The sequence below is a fragment of the Oryctolagus cuniculus genome, chromosome 19 (genome assembly GCF_964237555.1).
Source record: "Oryctolagus cuniculus chromosome 19, mOryCun1.1, whole genome shotgun sequence".
In the NCBI taxonomy this organism is placed as follows: domain Eukaryota; kingdom Metazoa; phylum Chordata; class Mammalia; order Lagomorpha; family Leporidae; genus Oryctolagus; species Oryctolagus cuniculus.
In genome coordinates this window covers 24,694,818-24,707,187 of record NC_091450.1, presented here as the reverse complement: position 1 = coordinate 24,707,187, position 12,370 = coordinate 24,694,818, and the positions used below count along the sequence as shown (strand labels likewise).

The 12,370-nt window shown below is 50.9% G+C and overlaps 1 protein-coding gene across 2 annotated transcripts in view; it reads left to right on the top strand.

Moving 5' to 3' along the window:
- The window catches only part of SNX29 (sorting nexin 29), a 478,886-nt gene that overhangs the window by 79,553 nt on the left and 386,963 nt on the right, over positions 1–12,370 (top strand). For both annotated transcript variants that reach the window (XM_051847819.2, XM_008257737.4), the window contains exons 5-7: positions 6,026–6,206; positions 8,673–8,743; positions 10,522–10,770. In XM_051847819.2, the coding sequence (XP_051703779.1) occupies positions 6,026–6,206; positions 8,673–8,743; positions 10,522–10,770 (501 nt within the window). The remainder of the gene's footprint in view (positions 1–6,025; positions 6,207–8,672; positions 8,744–10,521; positions 10,771–12,370) is intronic.

Genomic DNA, 12,370 nt, shown 5'->3' with positions numbered 1-12,370 from the left:
AGGGCTGTGCAGCACGGACATGCTCAGTGCCTGGTGAGTGTTCTTTCCTTGGGAAATGACTGTCCGATGGTGGAAGGGCATGCTCCACCTCATGCATGGCACTTCGTCCAGTTGCAAGTGACAGAAAGTCCTTTAGACTGATCCCTGCTGAAAAAAGGCAGGGAGGCGGTGGGGGCACTGACTCTAGTCACAGAATTCTAGGGTTGAGTTGGATCCGGGGCCCAGAGTTCCCCTGGATCTGTCTGTCAGCACAGCTTCTCTGTGGGTTGGTGTTTTTCCAGGTGGGGTGTCTCTACATGACAGGGGGAGAAACAGTCCCAGGCAGCTCCACGTTTACGTGGTTACTGGAGTTCTCAGTTGTAGCACAGGGTCCAGCAGCCCTGTTCCTGAAGGCATAGGGTAGTGCACACTGTCGACTTCATAGACCTCAAGTTGTCTGTGACAGCTGCTCGGCTCTGCCACTGTCAGAACAGCAGCCGCCTGGGAGGACAGGTAGGCAAGGCTGAGGCCAGTAAAACTTCTCTCGCGAGAACCAGAGGTGGCGGCAGGCTGAATGTGGCCCTCAGGCCATTGCTGACCACTCAGTTCCAGAAGGAGACAAAGCTGCTCTTCTAGTGGGTGAGGACCACGGGGTCCAGGGCTGGGACTAATGTGGGGCTAGTGAGACACTGACCTCAGCCACAAAGTGTAAGGCAGTGCCAACAACCTCAGCAATCAAGATAAGCAGTATTTTATGCAATGTTAATAAACACAATCAACATTTCCAATGCCCTGTGGTGTCCAGGTTAGCTGCCCAGCCCCATGTGGGGAGACGCCAGAGGAGTGTGAGGGCAACTTGTTAAGGAACCCAGAGGGTCCCATTTCCTGTAAAAGAGAGGTAAAAGGGAGAGGATATTGTGATATTGTTTGCTCTCTTGGTGCTTGGGATTTGGCTCAAATGGAGTCAAGGTTTTTTTTTGTTTTGTTTTGTTTTGTTTTGTTTTTTTTTTCTCTTCCATTTGTGTATTTGAAAGACACAGCAACAGAGAGGGAAAGACAGTAGGGTAAGGGAGACTGAGCAGCAGAGAGAGATACCTTCTATCTGCTGGTTCACTCCCCAAATGGTGGCGATAGCTAGGAGGTCTGGGCCAGGCTGAAGCCGGGATCCCAGAATTCCATTGTGGTCTCCCACATGGGAGAACTTGGGCCACCCTTTGCTGGCTTCCTAGGCGCATTAGCAGGAAGCTGGATCAGAAGCAGAGCAGCTGGGACCCAGACCAGCATTCAGATATGTGATGATGTCACCGGAGAAAAGAGCCGTGGAAGCCGTGGGGTTCTTGTCTTCACACAAGAAATAATTCAGGCGTGAGACAGAGAGTGAAGTAATAAGATTTTATTACGATAGGGCATCCGTCAGAATGGAAGGGACAGAGAGTGCCCAGTCACTCGGACTGGGGAGAGCAAGGTTACGTGGTTGAATGGAGAGAATACACCTGGGCAGGGCAGGGCAGGCCAGGCGGGCCGCTCAGCAGAGCGCTGAGGGCTGAGCAGAGCAGAGGGCGGAGTGCAAAGTCTTTGTTTAGACTCCCGGTTTTTAAGGGAGTCTCTTTTTCTCCTCCAGGACAAAGGATGGGGAGCCCTGGCGGAAGGGTTTGTTGGGTGAAAATACGAAAAATTCTTTTCCAAGTTTACCACTGAGGTTGTCAGGGGAAGCCTTGCTGGCGTCAGCCAACGGGCTTCTCTCTAGGGGGCCCGTCTTAGAGGAAAGATGTTCATCAGGCCAGACAGAAGGGGCTGGACCCCCGGAAGGTTCTCAGGGTCTGGGCAGGACTTCAAAATGCATAAGCTGGACTGCTGTGGGTGTCAGTTTCCTTAGGCCCTTCTTACACATGTAGACTCGTTTTGTTTCTTTTCTTTTTCTTTCTTTCTTTTTCTTTTTCTTTTTCTTTTTCTTTTTTAAGATTTTATTTATTTGAGAGGTAGAGTTACAGACAGTGAGAGGAAGGGGAGACAGAGAGAAGGATCTTCCTTCTGTTGGCTCACTCCCCAATGGCCACAATGGCCGGAGCTGCGCTGACCCGAAGCCAGGAGCTTCTTCTGGGTCCCCCACGTGGGTGCAGGGGCCCAAGCACTTGGACCATCCTCTACTGCTTTCTCAGGCCGTAGCAGGCAGCTGGATTGGAAGAGGTGCAGCTGGGACTAGAGCGGGCGCCCACAGGGGATGCCGACGCTGCAGGCAGAGGATTAACCTAATGTAGCACAGCGCTGGCCCCACATAGGCTAATTTCTAACTTCCTGCCTAACAGTGCTAGTCTCACAAGTTGTCAGTTTAACACTCTGCCACAGTGCAAGCCCCTGGAGTTGTGGTTTTAATGGGCGTGTTGCATTGAACATCAGTTTGATGCCAATTACGTGAATAATTACAGCAAACGTTTGTAGACTGCATTGACTGCATGCACTCTGCATGTAGTCTCATTTTCTCCGCATAGTGACCCTTAGAGGTTGTCATTCTTGTCCCATTTGCACAGATGAGGAAAACAGAGGGTAAAGAACGTTGCCCAAAGCCACGTAATGCCTGAACTAGAATTTGAGCCAAAATTTTTGTCTTCTTTGTGGTCCCCGAAGTATGCATTCTTGGCAGGGACAGAAGCTGAAGCCTGTTAGTAACTGTGCCAACAGCCCAGTGCCATTACTCACCGTCTGTTAACAAGCACCCTCAGGCAGCTCCTCCACACCCCTTTGTTGGCGCCTATTCATTCTGGCAGTTAGCTTTCAGGTGTTCAGAGAAGCAGAGCCCTTGTCCACTTTTGGAATTAACCGGATATTTTAATGTGGATTGGTGTATATTCCCAGATGAAGTTATGGACACTGCATGTGTTAGATGGCAGGTGAGCTGCACTCTAAATAGAGCACATTAATTCTGGCAGTGGAAGCGGAACCCTACTGGGATAATTCTTACCGTCGGCAGCATTGCTCTGACAGGCTTTATGGGATTCTGTGGTGTAAGCAATTTGCAAAATTGAAAGGTGAAAACACACTGTCAAGTGTTGGTGTGCACTCAAGGTCAGAGGGAGGTGATTGGTTTTTCCAGGAGAGGCCGGGTGCAGATGAGAGCCACTTGATTGGAATCCTGCTGGCCACACAGGTGGCTGTCTGGGGTGTTTCATAACGCATTAGCTGCCGGGCGCCCTGGTTTCTGAGGAAGCAGAGGGTGGAAAGAAGGCTGTGCATGCAGTAATGTGGCTTGTGGTTTGCACTCACATGCTGATTTTAGGAAGGGGAGTGCATTGACACGGAGGGGTTCACGTGGAAGCCAGTGCTGCCTGAGTTGCGCCATTCTTCAGTCATTCCTGGGAAGTTTATCCAAAGTGATTGCCATGTGGGCTTGACCCACAAATGTACATGCACACACATTCAGGTGCTGTGAACAGAAGGAGAAATGAGGAAGCTGCACAAATGCCATGTCCTAAGGGGGGTGGTTGGGTATCAGGGGCTGGGCACTTTGCTCGGAACTTAAACACCCCCCCCCCCAACACCCCTTACCCTAAGAGCCCCAGAGGATTGTGGACTTGTGTGCTTATCTTGTGGGGGAGCAATGGGGGGGGGGGGCTGAGTGACTTGCCCAGGGCAGTTCAGTTGAATGGTCTCTCCATCTGTGTGTCCCGCCCTGTGGCCTGGAAGCTGCTTAGAGATGGGTTTTGTTATCTCTAGCCTCACGGAAGAATGCAGTGAGGGCAGTTGCTGGAGATGAGTGTCTTCATCTCCTTCTGGAAGGGCAGCTCAAGGACTTGGTTTGTTCCTCAAAGGGACCTGTGAATCACAGCCACGGCCAACAGTAGAGAGTCTGCGCTTATCTTCCTTTGAATACTGAACAGCTGTGAACTTGGTCATTTTATTTCATTATTTTAAAAAAATAAGCTTATCTTTTAACTCCATGTCTCATGAACTTTTTTAAAAAAAATATTTATTTGTTCATTTGAAGGTCAGAGTTATATAGAGAGGGAAAGACACACACACACAGATCCTCCATTCACTGGTTCACTCCCCAGACAGCCCCAATGGCCAGGGTTGTGCCGTCTGAAGCCAGGAGCTTCATCTGACTCTCCACATGGTTAGCAGGGGCACACACACTTGGGCCATCTTCTGCTGCCCTCCCAGGCCATCTGCAGGGAGCTGGATCAAAAGTGGAGCAGCCAGGACATAAACCGACACCTGTATGGAATGCTGTTGTCGCAGGCAGTGGCTTTATCTGTCATGGCACAGCGCCGGCCCCATAACCCGATCACTTTAAAGAAAGTAGAGATCCCTTGGTTCTCCAGGCAGGTGATAGTGGTTTACAGGTAGCGCCAAGCGCTGGTGCTGATGTACTGCTGTTATCTGTGCCCTTGGGCTGCTCATCTCACTTGTCCAGGCTTTGGCCCTCATCCTTGACATGGACATGGCCTTGGTGGTTGTGGGGTCAGAGGTAAAGTGTCTGGCACCATGGTGGGTACACAGTTGATGCTCAATAAATGGTAGCTTCTGTTGGTGCTGCTGTTTTTAGCAGCATGAAGTGTTGATGAGCCAATGTTAAGTGAACAAACTCCAGTCACACAGTGGGAACACACTAGGCTGTAACTGTGAAAGATGTAGATAAAAAAGGTGGCCTTGAGGGGATTCAAAGTTTCAGGAATATCTGTTTTATGGGTAAAAGCAAACTTTGTTAGCTTTCCCTTAAAGCCTTGAATCTGTTTACCCTCAGACCTAGTAATTCACTGTATAGGAATCTCTCCTAAGGAACCAGAAATGAGACAGTTATCTATGTGCAAGGATGCTTGCTGCTCTATGGGTGGGGGGAGTTGGCACTGTATTCTATTCCCAGTAACAGAGAAGTCGTTAAATTGTGCTTCACTGAGAAGCCGTTGATAATCTTAGTTCAGAGACTTAATTACAATAGGAAAATATTCATGATCTGGCCAAGAAAATAAGTGAACCAAGGCCTTAAATTTTCTCTCTCTCCTTTCCTCTCTCCCTCTCTGCCCCCTCCCTTCGGCCCCCCCCCCCCCTCTCTGTCTCACTGTATCACCTATCATTTTCTTCTGGCTGCGGTAACAAAGCACTGCAAAGTCGTTGGCTTTTAAACAGCTATTCTTTTTTTTTTTTTTTTTTTTTTTGCCAAAGATTTATTTATTTTATATGAAAGGCAGAGTTAGAGAGAGAGGCGGGGGGGGGGGCGGGTCTTCCACTTCCATCCGCTGGTTCACTCCCCAGATGGTCACAACGGCCAGAGATGCAATGATCTGAAGCCAGGAGCCAGGAGCTTCTTCCAGGTCTCCCTCACAGGTGCAGGGACCCAAGCATTTGGGCCATTTTTACTGCTTTCCCAGGCCATAGCAGAGAGCTAGATTGGAAGTGGAGCAGCCAGGACTTGAACCGGCGCCCATATGGGATGCTGGCCCTGCAGGTGGCAACTTTACCTGCTGTGCCACAGTGCCGGCCCCCAGAGATTTATTCTTTCACTGCTGTGGAAGGCAGAAGTTTAAAATCGTTTTCACTGGCGAAGGTCACAACGATGACAGGGTGTTGTGTACTGTAGGCTTATACTCCGTGCCACCCCTGCAGCTCCTGGTGGCTGCCAGCGTTCCTTGGCCGTGGCCACACCCCTCTAGGCTTTGCTGCCCTGCTCACGTCACCTTCTCTCCTGGGTCAGGCCTCTCTCGACCTCCCACTGGGATGACATTGGGCCGTGGGGATTTTCCAGCGTGACCTGCCCACTTCCAGATCTTTCTCTTTATCACGACTGTAAAGAAAAAGCAGCACGGTGGAGTGTGGGACCTGTGTGTCTTCTGCAGGGGGGTGGGGTGGGGGGGTCGAGTGTCAAAATGTCGACTTTTTTAAGTGCAGGAAAAACGACTGGAAGGTGATTCTTGAAAATGTTAACAATGGTCTCCTGACGGTGGGTTTTGGTGTCATTTGTGTTGGTGGCAGGCTCTCTGTGTGTCCCTCGGGTTGCTCCCGCCAGCGTGAGCCTGGCAGGCCGAGTGACGCGCACGCCCTCTCTCCACAGAGCCCGTGTTCTGGTCCTACGTGAGGGAGGCCCTCAGCAGACACGAGCTGCAGCGCTTCTACGGCCTGCGCCACATCGCCTCGGACGTGGGCCGCGGCCGGGCCTGGCTGCGCTGCGCCCTCAATGAACACTCGCTGGAGCGCTACCTGCACACGCTCCTGGCTGACCGCGGCAGGCTCAGGTACCTGGAGCGGGTGGCGCCGCAGGGTCAGCCTCACACAGCGTGGAGTCCAGGAGCTGGGGTTTGCCTTCTCTTCCCTCCTTCCGGGGCCAGTGGGTTCTCCTCCTGCAGCCCTTGTCTGTCCTGCTGTGCTGTGGCACCAGTTGGGCTAGGGGGTGGACAAACGAGTGCAGGGCTCAGCCTGGCACCTGCACGTATCATTATTCAGGCCTGGCGCTGTTGTCCTAGATACCGTCTGCTCTACACTTTGTGGAATTTATTTGGAACTTTTGCATTCATTCTATCTCACTCTGATGGAAAAATCAAGTAAAAAAAAAAAAAATCAAGGTTGAGGTTAGGGAAAGAAGTTGTCAGTATTTATCAGAAACTCTGTTTTTCTGTTGGTGATCTACAAGAGGGCCACTGCTTCTGTTACCATAGGTCAGGTGATGCTGCAATGGCAAACACCACAAAAACCTCAGAGGCTTGGAAGAGCCAAGTTCATGTCTACCGTGGATAGGCAGGGACTCTCATCTCCAGGAGCCAGGCTGCCCCGAGGCTGCGTCTCCATCTGTGCTGTCATGATTGCCAACTTGGGAAAAGAGACAGAGTTGAACTAAGGGCCGGCTGTCGGAACTTCGCCTTCAGTGGCTCTTGCACTTAATGTCTCCGTGGCTGGTGCAGGTCACACAGGCACAGCCGTGCTTAGCGGGGTAGGTATGTGGTTGACCATAGCTATGGGGAGACGGCCCCAAGTGTCAACCTCTTTCCCTGAAAAGGAGTTGTAAGTGCTGGAACCCAGGGGGAGGAAATTGAATCACTCCTCATTTATGCTGAGATGCCTGCTGGCATGCTGGCGTTTCCACTGTCATTTTCCCTGTCCTGAGGATGTCGATGATCTAGTCTGTGTGGACTCTGGCTTCTGAGAATGGTGGACTAGGCATGCTGTTGTGTGTTGCCAGATGATACAAAGGGACAGTGGCCTCTCCTGCCCGGGTCCCCTGAATACCTTCCACATCAGCGGTGCCCAGGTCCTCAGCAGTGAAATTCCGCTTCATTCCGCAAGCCAGCTTTCCATCGGCACTCGGTGCAGCCTCTGGATTTCCTACTTGGCCACGTGTTCCCTGCTTGCCTTTGCTGCTATGATTGGTCCCCTCAATCCAGTAGCAGGTGTTCCAGGACTGTGCGTCAGGGCTCTCACAAATACCTTTGAAGTTCTGTGTTACCAGTTGTGCGATGAGACCATGTGGGTCTGAAATGGGAAGGCCAGGCCCAGGACACCTGCCTCTGACTTGCCTGTGTGCTGCTTGTGATCAGATGAGAGGCTGGGAATGTCCAAGCACTAACTAGCTGTAGTTAGCAAAACAAACATATTCATGTTTTTTAAAATGCATTTTTGGGGGGTAAAACTCCACCTGGCAGATTTTGTGCAGTTAGTTCAGAGTTGCATGCTTGGCACCCAAGTTGCATTTAACAGTGGGAAGTTGATATGGATCCAGTTCGTAAGAGTCACAGTTGGACTTAGCTGGTCACTTCGTTACTCTCTGGGAAAGCCACAAGCATTTACACACGTGAAAACTGGCCGTGACTTTGCAGGGGTCACAGTGTAGGGATCAGAGGAGCAGTTGCAATGCCAGCTTGAATGTAGGGCTTGTGCTTCCCCCAGCACTGCCGTGGAAGTGCCCTAGAAAGGAGCCGGCTTCAGTCGCTTCAGCTGATGTTTCCAGTCGCCCACTGAACCGCAGATGATGCGTCGCTCGCTGGACTGCGGGGAAGCTGAGTTTCAACTCCATCAGTTTAGAGTTCTGCGACCTGGGTGGTGGAGAAATCGTGGCACTGAGCATGTTAGGTTGTTCTGTGTTTACAGTCTTACGCAGAGCTTGGACAGTGGACCAGAGAGACCTGTTTTAAGCCCTGTTCCATGTATTGGCCAGGTGATTTTGTTCCGGCTCTTTGGGCTTCTGAGACCGACCAACCCCAACATGGAATCATGGGGCCTTTTTAGCTTCTCAGTCCTTTCTAGGGATTGCTTGGGCTGCTGAATCTGCAACCCAAGCAGGTGTTGTAAGTAAATACTCTGATAGAGACATGGCTCTTCGTAATTTCTTCCTGATACTGTCCCTTGTATGAGCCAAATCAGGAGTTGGCTAGCCTAGATTTTCTGTCTGTCTCCAGGGGACAGGACTGGGGTGGAAGTCACCCCTTTGTCTGTTGTCTTCTGCTTAGCTGCTTTTTTGCATTTACATGGGTCTATTTTAGTACTCTAAAGCTGGGGTGTCAGGGGACCAGAGAGGAAGTCATAGGACGTATGTATGTATTCAGGTTTTGTTTATAGCCAGAAGCTTAAGACCAGCAGAGACCTCAGACACACCGTGTTCTCTCTGGGTGACCAGACTCAGGTTTCCAGAGAGCCATCTAAGGAACTTGTTGGCTCAAGGACCTAGAGACCCACTGTTAAGAACTTTTCCGTCTCTCTCTCAATTGCAGCACTTTTTATGAAGACTGGTCTTTTGTGATGGATGAAGAAAGATCTAGCATGCTTCCAACCATGGCAGCTGGTAAGACTGGCCCAGGCTGGGCGTTGAGTCCTGGGAAGCTTGGCGAGCAGAGGGGGCTGCTGGGAGTACATTCGCAACCCAAAGGGATGCTGGGATTTCCCCTGTCTTTCACCAACTTACTGGGGCATTTACCTCGCTTCCTGTGGCGGTATTGAGCACTGGAACTAAGTATTTAGAATTTGATCATCTGGCAAGAAAGCGTGGGGTTTACGGATTTTGGTTGTAACTTGGCAGGTGGAATATAAGAAGCTGCTGAATTGGAGACAGGAGGCCTACCCTTGAATCTCAACCCTTCCCCTTGTCAACTGGTGACGAGGGGTGGTTCCTGTGAGGTGGGACTCTGGCTCGCTCAGCAGTTATCTTTGTAGGGCAGTGAGACAGTCATGGGAGAGAAAGGACCACACGAATATTTCTCAACAGAAAGACCCCCGTGTGGTGTTGCTTGGTGGATGTTAAGCTGTTTGCCATTTGACTGTCACTCCAAGTCAGCCGGCTGGGAGCGGGCACCTTGTCTGTTTCTTTGCTTTGTTGCCTCCTTCCAGTCTCCCCCTGAAAGTTTATACTAAATCCCACATCCTCAGGGTTACGTCATTCTTGTCCACAGATGAGAGAAAGCGTTGAACCATGATTGCTTTTGTAGACTGTAGGATACCAGTGTAAGCTTTTGCCCAAAATGAGCTTAATGGTGTAATCACTGTACATCTTTTAAAAATATTTATTTATATATTTGAATGGTAGAGTGACAGAGAGGAGAGTCAGAGGGAGAGAGGGAAAGGGTGAGAGAGAAAACGAGAGTGAGTGAGCCCTTCCGTATACTGGTTCACTCCCCCAAATGGCCAGGGCCATTCAGGCTGAAGCCAGGAGCCAGTAACTCCATCTGGTCTCCCATGTGAGATGCAGAGGCCCAAGCACTTTGGCCATTTTCTGCTACTTTCTCATGCTCATTAACAGGAAGCTGGATTGGAAGTGGAGCAGCTGGGATTCAAATTGTCTCTCTGATATGGGATGCTGGCAGCTCAAGCAGTGGCTTACTTAACCTGCTGTGCCACAACACCAGGACCCTAAGCAGTGCACATTTTCTATTTAACTTGAGTTATTTAATTGACAGGTGGAGTTAGAGAGGAAGAGACACAGAGAGAGAATTCTTCCATTCACTGGTTCACTCCCCAGATGACCGCAATGGCCTGAGGCTGGGCCAAGCTAAAGCCAGGAGCCAGGAGCTTCTTCCAGATCTCCCACATGGGTACAGGGCCTCAAGCACTTGGGCCATCCTCTGCTGCTTTCCCAGACACATTAGCAAGGAGCTGGATTGGAAGTGGAGTGACTTGGACTCAAACGGATGCTCACATGGGATTCCGGTGTCACAGTGGGTGGCTTAACCTGCTACATCGCAACGCCAGCCCCATCAGTGCACGTTTCTGATAGTTTATGGAGCTGAGTGATTTTGGTGGGTGACTGTCTTTAATATTTAAAATCCATTGAGGAAGGTGGATTGTCTCCATTTTATAGATAAGGGAGTTGAAACTGAGAGAGATTACAAGTTACTTGAAGGTCTCAGAGCTGTTACATGGAGGAGCTGGACTCCAGGCCCGGCAGCCTGACCTCAGGGCTGGTGCCTTCCTCCACTTCTCCTGGTAGTAATTGTTTTCCTGGCCGTTAGGGAGAGAATCTAAAAGACTCGATTCCCCTGATACTGGTGTCTGCTGACCTCCGTTTTGTGGAAGGGTCTTAGAAGTGTTTGAGAGGAGTGCTCCAGGTTTTCCCCTTTCTCTGGGCAGGTCTGAACTCCATCCTCTTCGCCATTAACATCGACAACAAGGATCTGAACGGGCAGAGTAAGTTTGCTCCCACCGTGTCAGACCTCTTGAAGGAGTCCACGCAGAACATGACCTCTTTGCTGAAGGAGTCCACGCAGGGGGTGAGCAGCCTTCTCAGGGAGATCACGGCCTCCTCCGCCGTGTCCATCCTCATCCGACCCGAGCAGGAGACCGACCCACTGCCTGTCGTGTGCAGGAGCGTCAGCGCTGGTGAGCGAGAAGGGGCGGGGAAAAGGAGACAGTGGACACAAGGGGGCACACTTGGTCACTCCAAGGGGGTGAAGTCTCTGGCGCTCGCTTTCCTGGCTCGTGTTCATGTTGGTTTTGCCAACCCTCATGCATGCCAGAGGGATGGGCAACCTGGCTTTGATGGGCAGACAGTGGAGTAGGAAGCCGGCGGCTCAGTGGGAGTGCGGGGGCGGCGAGGCTGCGGTGACCACAGTAGCCACAGTGGCTGAGTTCTTTTCTTCCTGCCTCCCTCAGATGGGCTGGCATAGATGCCTTTCTTCCTGCATCCTTTTACCTGCTTGTACCAGGGTCGCATTCTGTGTGCCAGGCTGATGGACAGTGCTTACTGCTTCACATCCTTTGCCATGGCCAGGGGTACATAGTTGGTGAATGTTTTAGACATCATTGGTTATCCTTGTGCTTAATGGGATGAAGGCCATGCATAGGGTGCTGCTGGCTTGCCTTTGTTGGGGAGATAATATTTAGATGGAAGCTTGAGGGAAGAGAGGAGTTTGTCAGCGTTAACTCAAGGCTGGGGGGAGGCAGAAGAAAGTTGATTCCTTGAGACTACTTTTGCAAGAAGCTTCCAGTACCCCTAGACTGTTCACAGGCATGAGGATCTTACTATCGCAAAAACTGGAATTTTGGTTTTAGGTACTTAGTCCCAGTATTCCCAAATCCATCAAACAAGCAGTGTTCCTGTTTGTCCTTTGGAGGGAGTAGAGGTAGTGAAGACAGAATCCCATGGCGTCCTGGGTGCACAGTGACTTTCTGTCATGCCTTGTGCTTCTCCAGCAGGTCTCATGCAGATGATGTAGGGTAATGAACTGTTGAGGGCTTTGTGTGAGAGACTCCGAAGCTCGTATCCCCGAAGGAGGATCAGTCCCATCTGTTTCTGAAAAATTGCTTTTTAAAGTTTCTTTTTTTTTTTTTTAATTTATTTGAAAGGCAGAGTGAAAGGGAGAGATATATTCCAGTCTCTGAAGTAACCGGGGATGGGTTAGGCTGAAGCCAGGAGGCAGGACTTTGATCTGAGTTTGATCTGGTGTCATAGGTAAGTGGCAGGGACCCAAGCACTTGAGCTATCACCTGCTGCCTCCCAGGGTGTGCAGAGGCTCCATGAGCCCAGCATTATTAATCCTCTGCAGGGCGATGCCTCATGACCCAAATATCTTGTGCTGGCTTCTCCTTTGCAAGGTTGTACCCCCTGGACGCTGCCACACTGGGGGTCAGGCTTCCGGAGCTGCAGTGAGGCCCTAACCACACCACGCCTTGGCTTAGACAGGTTGAGTGTTTTGGAGTTGGCCTCACGTGTCACACCTCCAAGTTTGAGGATTTCTATCGGGCGAGCAGAGGGCTCAGCTTAGCCCTGATCCCCACGGCCGCCCTGCTTTCTGAGCCAGCCAACCTTTGCCGTGTGAGAGACAGCTCTAACTTGTAGTGGCTTCCAGTGCCCACAGTTCATTGTTTTGATGTTGTGAGGGGGGTGGTGGTTCTTCTGCTGGTCTCCCCCGGACTTGCTCTGGGGCTGCTTCAAGCAGGTGGCTGGCTTGGAGGATGCAAGATGGCACCACTCAGGTGT